General features: G+C 36.5%; 1 protein-coding gene across 1 annotated transcript in view; it reads left to right on the top strand.

Annotated features, from left to right (window-relative positions):
* Nup62cl (nucleoporin 62 C-terminal like) overlaps positions 1-16830 on the top strand; it is a 66954-nt gene that overhangs the window by 26741 nt on the left and 23383 nt on the right. Inside the window, exons 2-7 of the mRNA XM_036175185.1 lie at positions 613-716; positions 4741-4894; positions 11871-12021; positions 12281-12330; positions 12465-12599; positions 15307-15418. Of these exons, the coding sequence (XP_036031078.1) occupies positions 662-716; positions 4741-4894; positions 11871-12021; positions 12281-12330; positions 12465-12599; positions 15307-15418 (657 nt within the window). The 5' untranslated portion in view covers positions 613-661. The remainder of the gene's footprint in view (positions 1-612; positions 717-4740; positions 4895-11870; positions 12022-12280; positions 12331-12464; positions 12600-15306; positions 15419-16830) is intronic.

Here is a 16830-nt window from a genome sequence, read left to right as displayed (position 1 = left end):
ATATTCACCAGGAATTTTGCCCTTCTTGTCTGTGTTGGAGGTGATGAGAATACTTGCTTTCTCATGGAAGGCCTGTCTCCCTTGATTGAGAGCCAGAGCCAGAGGGCACCCAGTCTTCTAAGCCGCACTTATCCGGAGTGTTACTTGTATAAAGGTGGGCAAGAGGATGGGAGGAAGGCAGTGAGTTATATAGCTCATATGCCAGATGTAGACCATCACTGTTAGATCGCTGACTTGTAACAGATGTTCTTGAAGAAATGTTTCTTCATTCACTGTATACCCTTAGGGTAATTTCCAACAGCTTACAATTTTTAAAAAGCACTTTCACCAGTTTTAAATAGTCACATAGGAGTTCTTATGCTGCACTTCCAGGGAGGGGATGCTTCTCCTCTGTTTACTGCTTCAGTGAGGTCGCTCGAAGGCTATTAGCAGGCAGGACTGGTGATCATTTTTAAAGTACGGCTTCTGCTATTTTTTTTTTAACTGAAGAGATTTTATTTGTAGTTGCTTGCTTTTCCATTCTTTGCTCTTATTTCCCCAATGTAAATAAATTTTGTACTTTTGGAGAGTTATTTTTAGTCACTATATTTTGCTTGTTACTCTGATTTTTAGGTTGGCTCCAGCATCTACTATTGTGGCCACCAGTGACAGTTCAAGCACCATGTTTCCTGCAATGCCAACTGTTCCTGCCAGTGTGGCTTCCCAGGAACTCTCAGGTAAGTTTTACTCATTTTAAAGAAATTATTGTTATTTTCATGAGCCTACTTACTCAGTGTGCCAGCAGAAACTATGGATTTCCTGTATCATAAATAATCACTATGTTTAAATCCATCTATGACTGTTGACATTAGTAGTAGCCTTGCTTTAATAAAGATTATTACCATTACTTGAGCTTTGAGGTTTTTTTTAAATTATCATGGTTAATGTCTTATTTACCTTTCTATTGCTGTGGTAAGACACTATGCCCAAGGCAGCTTATAGAAAAAAAGAATCTATTGGGGTTTGCTTACAGTTTCAGAAGGTTAGAGTCTGTGACCATTGTAGCAGGAAACATGGCAGCCGTGAGCATTCATCTGATCCACAGCTAAAGGCAGAGAAAAAGCTAACTGAGAAGGGCATGGACTTTTGAAACCTCAAAGCCCTCCCCAGTAACATACCTTCTCCAACTAGGCCACACCTCCTAATTCTTCTCAAACTAGTCTACCAACTGGGGACCAACTATTCAATAATAGGAGCCTGTGGAGGCTAATCTCATTCAAACCATCACGATAAATATGGCTTAAAGCAATACACTTTAGCATCTACTTCATTATCACTATAGTGTTTTGAGATAACAGTTACGAATAGGAAAGGAAGTTTGCCAAGTGCACCTGAATGGAAGAAATACAAAAAGGATACTAAGTGTTGGAGTCTTACTATAGTGTATTCTTATGTACATGCCTAGTTTATGCTCTTTATATTTTATCTGCTAAATGTCTGAAATTCATTACTTCTTTTGGTACTAGTTAAAATATTATTGTTACTCAAATATGCCAGAGCTAGTTTATGCCTTGTGGTAGCTTGAAAGGAAATGGCCCCCAAAGGGAGTGACACTATTAGGAGGTGTGGTCTTGTTGAAGTAGGTGTGTCTTATTGGAGGAAGTGTGTCACTATAGAGTCGAGCTTTGAGGCCTCATGTATGCTCAAGCAACAACCAGTGAGACAGATCGCTTCCTGTTGTCTGCTGGTCAAGATGGACTCTCAGCTCCTTCTTTAGCACCATTTCTGCCTGCATGATGCGGAGTCCCACCATAGTAATAATAGAACAAACCTCTGAAAATGTAAGCCACCTTAAATGAACATTTTTTTCCTTTATAAGAGTTGCCATGATGGTGGTGTCTCTTCACAGCAATAGAACACCTGACTAAGACGTGCTTTTAAAATGGCATGGAAAATAAATAAACTGTACAAAAGTAATCATAGTGTTTTAGTAAGACTCAAGATTCCTTTACATTTAGGCCGACAGGTATTATTTCTGTAAGATATCATTCAGCATCTTTTGGAATGATACTTTGCTTTTTCTAGTTAGTCATGTTTTTGAGAATGCTGATTTTTTGAGTTTCTTTTTTACTAAGAAAATCAGACATGCATATATATACATATGCATGCATGTATGTACACACATAGCATTTCCTCTAGGAAGATAATTTTGTTTATCCTTTAAAAGTTAATCCCACACCTATAAAACATATATTAAATTATCTGGTTTTTGTAAGAGTGGGACCATATTATCTGTTTGATTTTGCTTTCTATATTGCTATGATAAAACATTGACCAAAAGCAACTTGGGGAGAGAAAAGATTTATCTGTAGGCACAAGGAAGGAGCCCGGAAGCAGGAACTGAAGCAGAAACATGGAGGAATGTTTCTTGCTTGATTGCTCTCAGGCTCCTGTGCAGCTATGTTATTATACAACCCAGGTCCACCTGCCCAGGAATGACACTTCCCACAGTGGGCTAGACTCTCCTTCATCAGTTACTAATAATGAAAGTGCTCCAACAAACATACACCTGCAGGCTACTCTGATGGACACAGTTCCTCAGTTGAGGTTCCCTCTTTTGGTTAGTTTCAAGTTAACAAAAATTGACCAGCACACTGTTGCGTTCCCAGTCCTGGAGTTTATCGTCTCTCTTAGCTATATGTCTGTGTATCTGTCCAGTTCAGAAATTCAAGTTACTTTATTAGAAGATCTCTGGATAAGGTAGACTCTTTCCCAAAGATTCATTTTGTTTTTTCCTTGAAAGTATAGTCACTAGTGTTAAAATGAATTAACAAAGTAGGCCTTTTGATAATATGATCAATTGCCATTATTCCTAGGGAAATGATCTCCCTTTTGGATAAGGTTTTTAATCTCAAGTGAAGAAAATAATGCTATCTAGCTATACAAAACAGCAACTGGGATCCAACCAGCAAGCTCCCCAGTGTTGTTATAGATACTAACTCCAAATACTTGGTGATTGAGCACAGTCTGCCTGTGTGCTGCTCATTTCGCTCTCACACTAGCTAGCACAAAGAATGTAGTATTACCATAGGCTTCTTATGCCAAAAGGGACATGGAATTTTAGAAAAATCTCCTGCAGACTTTTCATGCCACTGTTACCTCGGGGAAAGTGGAACTCAAGAAACTGTTCATGTGGCAGCCTTACAAGTATTACATGTGTGTCATTTAGTTATTATCCCTTTATCTACATTTAAAAAAAAATTTCTCACTGGTTTCTTCTTTCTTTTTCTGACTTTGTATTTTGTCTTGTTCCTAATTTTGACTTGTTCTTGACCATTTTATTCTACTTATGTTCATTGTCAGTCTTCTCAACTCCCTCTGCTTAGTCTGATTTTTCTACATTTTTGAGTTGTTTCCCAATTTCTTTGTATGTTTCATCTGGTTCCATATTTCTGTATGTATTTCTATATTTCTACATAGAGTTTGATTCTTCCATGTCACTCAATTTTTGAGAATGAGATTCTTATCTGTGCTAATTCTAGCCAGAGCTTTTTTTGTGTTGCCCCTCCTCATAAGCTAATGGCATATGGAGCACCTTCCTGTACTTTACACACTTGTTGCTGTGAACCAGGATGAACAGGCAGAGTTACCTGAGCCTGTTCCTTTAGCATGAATGGAGTAGGCCAGGCTCCCTGAGACTAGTCAGTGCACTTAGCAGGCATCATGAATTCTGTGGTTATATAGCACAGCTATTAACCTGAACATATTGCTAATTGGGAAGGCTAGGCTAACATAAACTGTTGTGTACAAGTAATATTTTTATTACAAATTTCTTGTTACACAAGACTCATTTAATTGCCAAGAACATCTGAAACTACAGAGAACCAAAAACAAGAAAGTAATATATTCCCAATCCCCAATAGCCATAATTTTCTTACATTGTTCTTTATATGCTTGGTATAGAGTAAGGATCAATAGTGCTATTAAAGTTATGAAAATTACGTGTAGAAGTCAGCCACAAACATAGGAAACATAGGACTTAAACTGTGAGGTCTATTCTAGAAGGGATACAACAAAAAGTTGTAAAAGAGGTCTGGGATGTAAGTAAAAGTTTGAAAGATGCATGCCTAGTGTTAGCTAAGAAATAGGTACTTTGCCTTATTGAAAAGAACATAGTTTTTTGGTTTTTTTTTTTTTTTTCAAAATCACTTTGGTAGGTGACTTTCACAAGGTACACTAAGATTTCAAAATATCCTTGATTTAGTCCAACGATTTAGCCCTGTGATTTAGCAATTTAATTTGTAAGAATTAGTTTCTCAAATGCAGTTATGTTTTTATATAAAATATGTACAGATATTTTATGTATATTGAAAAATTGTGGGTTTTTTTTCTTTGAAAGTTAAATAGAACTTACCAGTGAGGCCATCTGGGTCTGGAGTTTTCAATATCTATGGGAAGAGTTTTGAGAATGGATTAAATTCCCTTAACGGTTATAGAGCTGGTTAAGTTATGTTTTATATTTTAATGAATCTCTTCAGGAGTTTTAATTTTCAGCATGAAGGTTAATTTAGATACCTGATATACAGTATATCACTTTATATTGCAACAGTGTTGGGTTCAAATCTATGGCTTTGATTTCAAATTCTTGCTAACAAATGAATTCCCATATTTAGAAAAAATCTTGAGGCTTAACTGACACAAGTTTCTCATTTCTTGATAACACTGTAAATTCATAGCAACACTATCTATTTTATTTTCTAGCTACAACATCAACGACTACCACTACCACTGTGACCACCAATACCACTACTACAATTACAAGTGGTTTCAACCTGTATTTCAAGCCACCATCAGCTTGGGCTAATCAAACTGGCCTAGTCAATGTGGCTTCTCTACCTGCTACCATGACTGTAAAGTAAGCTTGTTTATTTGAAATTTTATGTTTTGTTTTTTATCACTTTATAGGCATAATTACATGGGTAGCTTTAGACTAGTATTTTATAAATCAGTTAAGGGAACAGGGAAGGATTTTTTTTAATGTAGCTCAGGAAATTGAACAGTCAGCAGGCTTCTGCAATACTGTTATACAGTCATTACTAGTACTACTAATATCTATAATTTATTGTGCAATTCTGTATGTTTAGCAAGACAATTCTTTAAGAACATTATACCATTTAATACTCACAATCATCCCATGAGATAGACTCTATTTGGGGTCCTTTTTTATAGAATACTGGAACACATAGAGATTAGGTAGTTCTTTAATGGTCACACACATTCCAATGTGTGTGCCATGATAAAAATTCTAGCAAACTCTAGAACTTATATAATCTTGCATATTACATGAAATATTCTGTGTGTCCTTTGTACCATTCCTGCAATGACAGAATTACTATAGTTTAGAACTAAGCTAGAATATTGACACTGATGCAGATACAGAATAGGAAGCTGGAGAGAAGGCTTAGTGGCTAAGAACACTGCTATTCCACAAGACTAGAGTTTGGACCTCAGCTCAGAATTGCCCAGAACTCCAACTGCAGGGGCTCTAGCACCTTCTTCTGGTCTCCATGGGCACCTGTACACATGTACAGGCACTCATACACAGATATACACACATTTAAAAAAGTAAATATTAAAAAATAATAAATAAAATACATAAAATAGCTCTGTCACCACAAGGATTCCTCTTGGTGCCCTTTTATGAGCATATCTCGCCTTCTTTCTTTAATTCTGGGCAGTAATTAATCTGTTCTTCATTACCGTATTCAGAATATTTTAAGAATGCTATGCAGATGGAGCCATGGCATATGTGTCCTCTAAGAATTGACCTTCTGTTTTCATTCAGCATAATTCCTTACATTCCACCCAATAGCTTGATCTCTCTCTCTCTTAATTTTTAAGTAGTATTCCATTCTATTTGGTATAAAGTAGTTTAAGCATTGAAGTATTGATAGGCATCTAGGTTGTTTGTAGGTTTGGGGCTATTGGTATGAATATTTGTGTACACATGTTTTTGTGACCCTAAGTCTTATGTATCTAGGGTAAATGTCCAGGCATGTAGGTGCTTGTCAGTGTGACATTTGTATATTTATTATTTTTATGTGCCGAATACTTTCCCAGAGTGGCTATGCCATTCTGTGTACCTACCAGTAGTGTATGAGTTACTCAGACTGTCCCTATTTACTTGCTCGGTTGTGGCAATGTGACACTTTTTTACTACCCTTCTTAAAGATGTGAAGTGATCTTATTGTGGCATGAATTTTAATGTCTAATGATGTTGCACATCTTTAATTTTTTTCTTAGTTCTTTGAGAAGTTAATACAGTGTGTTTTGAACATATTCATCCTCTCTTCCAGCTCCTCCCAGACCCACCCCTATGCACTTTGTGTTCTACTCTCTGTTTGTACACCCATCAAGTCTGATTTGTCCTGACCATAGATTATTGTATGTGTGGGCTTCCTCTCCAGCTGCCCTCTTAAAGAAAACTTACTGTCCCTCTCCTAGCAGCTATACTGAGGGTGGGACTTCATGCCCACCTCCCCTCCCCATGTTGGGGTTTGGACTGGCTTGGCCTTGCACAGGTCTTGTGCATGCTGCCACAGCTGCCCTGTTGTGTCCTTATCGCCACCCACTGCCTCTTTATCATGCTTAGCTGCGATATAATGATACATATTTTATATATGTTTGTATTTTTATATATGTTTTGTATGTATGCATGCAGATTTTGTTTCTGCTTTTAAGTTTTGATATCAGAATAATATTTAAAGAATTTTTACCAGCTTTACAACGAAAGAAATTATAGAGCTGGTACAGATTCATTGACTATTTTTTAATGAAAGCTTCTGCAGCCAGATAAATCTCTTGGGGAATCTGTTAAATTAAAAATAAACTTATTTAATGGATCCAGAACCAGTCAGACTGTCTAGTTCAGCTTTAATGAGCTTCAGCACTGTGTGGTTTTAAAGGAACAGGTCCATTTGTTTTCTGAGTTGTCAGATTCATGAGCCTAAAGTTGTTTGTGGCTTTCCCTTATTTGTCCTTTCTATATTGGAGAGAGATTCTTGTTTCATTTCTGATGTTGGTGGCCTGTGTCTTTCTCAGATGAATGTTATTGATATTTCTCTAAAGAACCAGCTTTTGTTTCATTGATTATTCTGTAAAACTTCCCTGCTTTCAGGCTCATTGTTATCCACTGTTGTTTCTTTTCTCCTGATGATATTGGGTTCATTTTCTTTTGCTGGTTTCTTAACTGATGATCTTAGACTATTGATTGGAGGCATTTTCCTCTCATGCCAGCCTTTAGTGCACAGCTTTTCCGGTAGCTTACATCTTTCATTATGCTCTGATTTCATTTTGAGCTGTGGATTATTCGGGAGCATGTTGTTTAATTTTTAAGTGTTCCGAGATTTATGTCTTTTCTTTTGGAATTAGCTGTAGTCAGTGAATGTACTCCATATGATTTCAACTATTTTCTATTTGTTCAGATTTTTTTTTCTTGTGTGAGAGGAAATGGTTCATTTTCCAGAATGTTCCATGGAGACCTAAATATCTGTTTTCTTGTATATAATGTTTCATGTATGTCTGTTAGATTCTGTTATTGTATTTTCAGGTTTTGGGGTTTTGCCATATTCTAGTCTAGTACTTCCTTCGGTTGTGAAGAATAGCTTGTTAAAGTTCTCAACCAAATGACTTTGGATTTGTCTTATTTTTCTCTCTTTAGCTTTACTAGTTTTTCTTTTTGAGAAAATTCTACTGTCCTTTGTAGTTGGTTTTATTAACTTTTTAACTACAACACAAAGAAATGGGCATCACTGTAACATCTACATACATATATCATTATAATTTGCTTTTCTTTTCACCCCGATGCTCTCCCCTGTTTCTCATACTCGCTTCTTGTTATTAGTCCCTTCTTTCTCCCAAAATTGTTCCCTCTTCTCGTCTCATGATCTATAGTCTATCTGCCTTTTTCTCATGTAATTTGAGGCTTTATTGTTTGGCCGCATATACATTTAGATTGACAATTCTCCTTGTACCTTGATTCTTTTATTATTATGTAATTCCCCTTAACTTTGAATATGGTAATTTTCATTGTTTTGTATTCTACCCTATATAATAGGGACATCATCTTTTCTTTAAAAAACAAACAAACAACAACAACAATAAACATCCCTAGTTTTATACCTTTAATTCTTTTATCGTTGGTCTATCCATATCCTTGGGGTGATTTTCTTGTAGGCCTTTATATTGTTGGATTTTTTTAAACCACATTGTCAAGTATATTTATATTCAAAGCAACTATGGATGATCAGGGCTTGTTTCTGTTGTTTGGTTATTTGAGTTTTACTTTTGATTTGTGTCCTATTTCTTCTTGTTTTTAATCTTCCCAGGATTGCTGGAAATTTTCAGGAAATTTCCCTTTGTTTTATATACAGTGTTTTTAATACTTTGTTTCATATAAATTTTTACTAGTTGCTGTGGATATTAAGGTATACATGTATAACTTAAAACAATCTGTTCATATTGACATTTTACCACTTTGGATCAAGTGGAGAAACTCATTACTTACTTTTTCTACCTTTATCTTGTAAGTATTGTTGTCGAAAGTATTTCTTCTATGTACAATGAGCATAATACCCCAGAAGGTTGGGCTTTTCATTCTAGCCATCAAATACAATCTAAGAAACACATTGAAAACGAGTAACACTTTGCCCTTCTTTGCAGCCATTTTGATGGGACAAGACTTGTCATTTCTTTTCTGCATAGTTAATCTTCAGGGGTAGATTTGTTAGGAACGACTTACCTTATTTTTTCATTTGCATATGATGTCTTTATTTCCTCTTCATTTTTGAAGATGCAATAGTCATGAACACTTTGGTTTCTCCTTTCAGGACTTTGAAAGTGTGCGACTTCTCCCTAACCTCACAGTTTCAGAAAAGAAATCAACTATCTATCATTTGATTGCTCTTCTCTTTTAAGTACATTCTTTTCTGTCTATGTTTTGCTTCCACAATTTTAAAAATTGTCTTTACCTTTCAGAAGTCCAATTGCTCTGTGTTTTCCTATGGTTTTTTGTAGGGCATAATGGTTATCACAGTTGCCTCACACCATGGATTTTTGTGAGTTATTCTATTTCTGTTTAACTTCTTGAATCTTCATGTTTATATCTTTTGCCTAAGGATGTTGAGCAATTCCTTAAATATCTTTCGGCCATTTGGGATTCTTCTGTTTGGTATTTTGCTGTCTAGTTTCTTGAGTTCTTTATTTTGGAGATCAGCCCTGTCAAATGTGGGGTTGGTGAAGACCTTTTCCCATTCTGTTTTTTTTTCTTTTTCTTTTCTTTTTTTATTTTTTGAGCTGAGGATCGAACCCAGGGCCTTGCGTTTGCTAGGCAAGTGCTCTACCACTGAGCTAAATCCCCAACCCAACCTTTTCCCATTCTGTAGGCTGTCATTTTATCTTATTGACCGTGTCCTTTGCCTTAGAGAAGCTTCTCAGTTTCAAGACGTCCCATTTATTAATTGTTGCTGTCGGTGTCTGTACTACTGGTGTTATATTTAGGAAGTAGTCTCCTGCACCGATGCATTCAAGACTACTTCCTACTTTCTCTTCTAGCAGGTTCAGAGTAACTGGATTTATGTTGAGGTCTTTGATCCACTTGAAATTGAGTTTGTGCGTGGGGATAAATATAGATCTATTTGCAATCTTCTACATGTTGACATCCAGTTATGCCAGCACCATTTGTTGAAGATGCTTTCTTTTTTCCATTGTACAGTTTTGGCTTCTTTGTCAAAAATCAGGTGTTCGCCAGGTGGTGGTGGTGCATGCCTTTAATCCCAGCACTCAGGAGGCAGAGGCAGGAGAATCTCTGTTAGTTCAAGGCCACCCTGGTCTACAGAGCAAGATCAAGGACAGGCACCAAAAATACACAGAGAAACCCTGTCTCAAAAACAACAACAACACAAAAAAAATCAGTGTTCATTGGTGTTTGGATCAATGTCAGGATCTTCAATTCGATTCCATTGGTCCACATGTCGGTTGCCAATTCCTCAAAGTTTGCAACCTTTTCTTCTCAATACTTTCTCAGGCCCATTCTCTCTTTCTGGAACTTCTCTTGCATACATTTTTATCTCATTTATTATTGTCCTCCTATGTCCTTGCAGCTTTTTTCATTTGTCTCTGTTTTCTCTTTGTTGTTATGTGAATTTTAATTACCTGTCATTAAGTTCACTGATCATTTTCTGTAAGCTCCATTCTACTAGCAAACCCTTCACGTAGGCTTATTCCAGTTATTTTCTTTTTCAGTAGTGTATTTTCCATTTGGTTTTTATAGTCCCCATTTGTTTGCTGATTTTTTTTTTGTTTATTTCAAGAGGATTGAAAATTGCCCTCTTTAGACATTTTTAGTGACTGCTTTAAAATTCCTTTCAGGCAGTCCCCAGCATCTGATACCTCTTAATGTTGTTATCTGTGTTGCTAGCCTTTTCTCTTTCAAGTGGTGATTTTCCTAGTTCTTGATACGGATCAGTTTTATTGTGTCATGGCCATTTGTCTATTATGTTAGGAGTGTCTGGGTCCTATTTATATCTGCTTTCTTTTCATTAGACAGTCCCTTTGTTGAGCTATAGTGCAAAGGCTGGGTGTGTTTTCATGTTTTGCTTCCCACTGGACCTTGCCTCCAGCACCCTAGCAAAAATGGAGCATTGAGTCATCCTGCTTCCGTGCTCCTGGATGGTGTGGAAGTTCATCTCTCTTAATTCTGCTGATTCACCCCCTGTAAAAGTGGGACACTGTATCACACCAGTTCACTACCTCTTGTGGGAATGCAAGCCCAGCTTGCAGATGGGCCCTGGAGCACCAGATGAAGAGGCAAGTGATGAACTACCTCAGTACTTGAACTGATACTGGGGTATGCAAAATTTCAACTTGGACCTTGCTGACAGAGGACACAGGATATCAATTTCTCTCCCTCCTTCTACTTTGTATGGCACTCTGTAGACATGGAGGCTTGGCCCTCTACTGGGCCTCACTGACACAAGGCTCATGGAAGAAAGAAAATAGTCCTTTGATTGGCCTTCTTCATTTTTAGTTTTGCCAATCAGTGTGGAGGTTAAACTCTCCACCAAGTCTTGTTGACTCCCAGAATGGAGGAAAAGGGAGTCATTACCAGTCCAAACTTTTCTTACCGTGTTCAGTCTTTAGAGATTAGATTCTCTACTGGGTCTCTGTGATCTGTGATACCAGAGCAAAGGGTGAAGTCTAATGATTAATCCTGTCTTACTCAATCTCATTAAGTCTTGATGCTTTTGAGTGAGGAGGATTTAGCTTCATTCAGCCTGCCATATATGTTCCCATTAGTACCCCAGGAGGAAATTAGAATCCTGCCTGCTTCTGCCAGGAAAATATTGCCTGCTACCTCCCCATTGAGTTCCACTGATACTACTAGAGTCAATGTGGCTTAGCTGCCCTGATCACAGAATCAAAGAGCAAGTGGATACTCAGCTTTTTCAATACAATTGGCAGGGGAGTTGGAGATGCTCACAGTTCCTGTGGGTAAGGGATGTTGATCTTTTGTGACTAGTACTCAGAAGTGTGCTTGGACTAACATGATTTCTGGAGCTTCCATTATTCTGTGCTGATATCACAGGAAGAGTGGAAGCAGACTGATTTAGTAGACATCTTAAGAATTATTTATTTACTCTATTCCCTTAGGATAACTTTCAGAGCATTTAACTGGATGTTTTAAAAATCATCTTTATCTATTATTATTTTGTTGGAAAGCAGATATGAGAATCTCCCCACAGACTTTCCCCACCTAATGTTCCTATATTATCATTTCAAATATGATTGTACTTTAAAAAATATGATCATAGTATATCTTTTTTCTATTTTAGCTCAATAGTAACTCCTGTGATGACATATTGTCGCATGGAGAGTATAGTGGACAAGTGTCACCTTCAGCTACAAAACCAAGAAAAACGCTTTCATTATCCGGCCAACCAACTCAATGTTTGGAACCATACATTGATGAAGAACAGAGATGAGGTAGGAATATATATATTCCCGTTAATCTTCCTGTATTGTGTAAGTATTTTCAGATAAACACAAGAGAATAGACTTCAGTTTTGTGATTAATTTTCTGTTGCAATATTGATGAGTAGCTTAAAAACATTTTCTTGAGTTAATACGCTACCTGAATTAGGAAGTGTTTGGTATTTGAGGTGTGTTTGAGAAATGTGTATTGTTTTAAACTTATTGAGAAAATTATAATAGTAACATCATTTTGTTCCTATTTCTCTTAAAGTTTACTCTTCTACATCATGAAGTGGAAAAAGTGAAGCTGGACCAGCGCAGGTAGAACCTTTGAATTCTTTGCTTGAAAGAGTCAAGATATTTTTGTTCCGTTTTTCCCCCTTGCTGTTTATTGACATTTAATTTGTTGCCCAAAATTGCTTTCATAAGCCCTTCTGTTGACTTGTTTTATTCAGGTTGGAACGAGAATTGGATTTGATCCTGGCACAGCAGAAGGAACTAGAACATCTGTTGACTCCTTTAGAGGAGTTTGTGAAGAAACAGAATGGGCCTTTTAATCTGCTGTATGTTGGTAAAGAGTATGAGAGAATGTAAGTACCTGAATAAAGATTGAAGAATTGGGCAGAAGGATGGAGAAATGGAATCATAAAGCAGAGAATAAATAATTAGTAGAAAAGGGCAAGCTCTTCTAGTTGGTAATTATCAGCTTGTTTGACTGCTCCATGCTTATCCTTAACGGAGGCTTAGAAATAAAGGAATCATTCTGGCAGCTTTGTTTTATAGCATTTCCTTCACAGTTATTAATCTCAAGCTCATGTTTGTCTACTGTAAAGTTTTTATATTTGTCAAGTGTATTCTTAAATTAGAAACACAAAGCTTATGTATGATATCATAGTATTGTGGAATATTTCTGGTTTCATATTGACACATCTAAGCCTAATATCTATACAGTTCTTTTAGTCATATATTTTTTGATATTTCAAAGACAGACAGTTCATTTGAGGATGAACTATAGTTTTCAAAATTGGAATGATTTTGTCAGCGTTTCAGACTAGGTATGTTTTATTTGTGTACTATTCAGTCTTTACCTTGCATCTGTTCACTGTCAATGTTCCCATGGTAACTCCGTCTCTAGGACTGAGACTTGATAATCAGGCTAGTTTATAAAGCATTAAGAGACGTTGTGTGAACCCACTAATAATCTAAATCGAGACTAACTTAGCCTCAGTTTGTCAGTGGCTTCTTAGTGAATTGTGATGGAGATCTTAGGTTATGGATATTTTTCTTCTTCTTCTTTTTTTTTTTTTTTTTTTTAAACAGGTTCTTACCGGTTTTGCCCAGGCTTCTGTCAAACTGCTGGGTTAAAGTAATTCTGTCACCTTAGCATTCTGAGTAGAAGGAATTGCAGGAACACATCACACTGCCCAGCTGAGCTCTTGCAAGTCCTTTGCCACTGAACTTATTTTTTAAGGCTGGAAGGTTAACATTTTTGTAGGATTTTAAATGTGGATAAGTACAGCTAATCTGTACTGACCTTCATTTTATTTCTACTTTTATATTTCTGCCTTTGTTTTCTTCCTCATTCCTTTTTTATTTTTCTCTTTCTTTGCTCTATTCTTTGGCATTGTTTCTGTGAAACATATAGGGTTTTTTTGTTTTGTTTTGTTTTCTTGTTTGAGACAGGAAATATATATATATATATCCTTGGCTGGCTTAGAAAACTCTATGTAGAAGCTGGCCTAGGACTCCCTATGTACACCAGTCTGTCCTTGAACTCATAGAGATCCACCTGCCTTTGCCTCTTGAGTGCTGGGATTATAGGTGTGCACCACCAAGCATGACATATTCTATGTTTTTATCACTTTTTTTTGGAGAAGGTCTCATCTAGCACAAGTTCTGTAACATCTAAGGCTTGTAGACAAATTGCTAAATGGTCTTATTAAATAAAAAACACAGAGCCAGATATTGGTGTGAAAACCTGAGAGATCAGAGGAATAGGAAAAGCCACAAGCCAACTTCACCTCATCCACACCTCATCTTCCAAAGAAACCAACTTCCTGTATACGCACACCTATATGCCTTTCTGTTCTGCTATCTCATCTGCTCTCTGTCCAGCTACATTGCTTCCTCTTCCTGCTCAGCTCTTTCACTTCCTGTCTGTCTGTATAGACCTCCAGACCTCCATGGTTAACTGGTGTTCAAATTTAAGGCATGTGCCACCACGCCTGGTGCTGTTCCCAGTGTGGCCTTGAACTCACAGAGATCCAGACAGATCCCTGCCTCCTGAGTGATACAATTAAAGGCATGTGCTACCATTGCCTGACTTCAATGTTTACTATAGTAGCTGGCTTTTTCCTCTGATCCTCAGATAACTTTATTGGGGGACACAGTTAAAAAATCACCACAAAGCCTAGCCTGAAATGCTAGATCCTCCTCTCTCTACTTTGCAAGTGCTGTGATTACAGGAATTTATTGTATCATTTTCGTTTTGCTTTTTTAATACTTACATTTTTAGAATATGCTAACTGTGAATGGGGGGGGCTTAGAAACATTCATTCCTTTCCAATTACTCTTTTGTGACCTGATTTATATTGCAATAAAACTTTCAACAGAATTTTCAACGGTTTAGGCAACCAATTACATATAAGTGGTTTGGCACAGAAAGAAATAGCTATTTATCAAGAAATCTGATTGTGTCTTTTAATTTGTTAGACAGTTAAGTTTGAAAACTCTACTGGCCACTTTTAATTTTTGAAACGCATCAATAGACTACTAAATCAATCAATCAATCTTTCACCATTCCTCCCCCACTCTCCACTCTGTTTCACAAACAGTTTGAATGGAACTTTTGAGAATTTAGATCACTAATCAGTTTGTAGTAAACTCAGATTGATCTACCTTTTATTGTTTGTTGTACAGCTTGTTTCTCAAATCATGTTTTACTATGAAATTTTATGTATTCTCTATAATTGAAGCAATCTCAACATTTATTGAATATTGCTAAACACTAGTCTTCTATGTAGCTAAATGCCCTATGCATACATTTTTCCCAAAAGGGACCCTTTGATGTAGTATTCATCAGAGGCTAAAGCTTTTGCCTTTATAGCCCTAGGTTATGATGGTAATAAGTTTACAAGCATTGAAACCATGAGACAATGTCATTGGGCATAACTGGGAACCAATGCAAATACAAGAGAATTGAGACAAATTAGCTGGCAGTTACATCTGTATTTGTCAGTTGTGATAGATGTGAGAAAATGTTTCTTGTTAATCTCTTTCTTTCGCTTGCCTTTGCAGCTACAAATTAGCAGAAAATATAGATACTGAGCTGAAAAGAATGTCTCAAGATCTCAAGGACATTATTGTTCACCTGAATTCACTTGGAAGTCCTGGTGACGCTACTGAACCAGTATGTCCCTTGCTATTTTTGTTTAGAAAGCCAAGATTTCATAAGATATTGGCCATCTTTGAATTCATCACAGCCCCCTGTCCTCCAGAATACTCCTTATCTGCCCTTTAGAGATAGGAAGCTCTTAGGCATGATTAGTGGGACATAAATATTTAGAAAATATTTACAGATGTGAGTTTGGGTGGTTATTCCCAGGAGGGTGAAATAAATGACTCTTTCAATGTGTTCAGGGTTTACTCTCTACATAATTAAACATGTTCTGATACTTGTTTTCACTTACTCAGTAGTTAATTTTTCATAGCATATAACTTGTTTACTCATATAAATATGAGCAGATATGTCTAGGTCTATTAGACATATTCAAACACTTTTTAACTTATATCTTTAGAATGCAGTGACTTAACTATTAAGACAACATTTTTCCATAATTTTTTTTGTTAAATATTGTCATTATGTTTCACAGAATACTATTAGTTCATAAAGCAAATACACTATATTATGGAAATGTATGGCTTAGGATCCTGTTAACATTGAGATTCTGTGAATTAATTTGGCAGTAAGAAAGAACCAGGCCTTTTTTTTTTTTCATTTTTTATACTCTAACTATAAAGACCGTGTTTCCTCTACCTTTTCCTTTTGTCTCAGCAGCATAGATGAAGCCCTGTTTTCCCCACTCCTGCTAAATGGCACTAGTGCTGAGAGGAGTCTCGCATTGTAGAAGCTTCTATTGTGCTTTCTATCATTAATCATAAGTAGCACTGAGGCTAGGATCTCGGTAGATGAGAATGAATAACATACACATAAGTGGTGATTATTTTCTAGCAAGTTCTTTGTCCAATTAGATGCAGACTGACCTTTCTGTACATGATATGCATGTTATTGAACTTTTTAATCATGAAAACATAGCCAGTTACAGTTGATAAACTATTAGAATTTTGTTTGGCACATAATCTCTTTGTGTCTTGGCTCCTTCTTTTGCAAAATGTCAAGGGTAGAATAAATGATCTATAAATCCCTTTCAGCTATAATACAATGCTGTCCTCTACTTAGCAGCAATCTAAAATTGAACAATGACACATAGAAATTGGTCTGGAATTACCATTGCTACCATCTGCCCTGTGTTCACAAAGATGAACACGCGTCAACAAAGTACATTTCTGTTAGATTCCAAATGCAATTTCAAAATTCAAAACTGTTTTGTTGTAATAGGTGTCTGATGCACAGATAAACACAAACAGATTTAGATATGGTGCGTAACTGGTGTCTAGTCTTGGAGTGCTGAATTGATATGAGAAGTGTTGTCAGAAGACTTAGTAAAATCCTATCGTTATCATTTTCCCAACTTTGCCCAAAATTTTATTTTGTTTAACTAGTGAATAGCAAATAGTCTTATGTTTTCATTTTTCAGGGTA

This window comes from Onychomys torridus, chromosome X (assembly GCF_903995425.1).
Source record: "Onychomys torridus chromosome X, mOncTor1.1, whole genome shotgun sequence".
Classification (NCBI taxonomy): Eukaryota; Metazoa; Chordata; class Mammalia; order Rodentia; family Cricetidae; genus Onychomys; species Onychomys torridus.
This window is presented reverse-complemented; position numbering and strand designations above follow the sequence as displayed.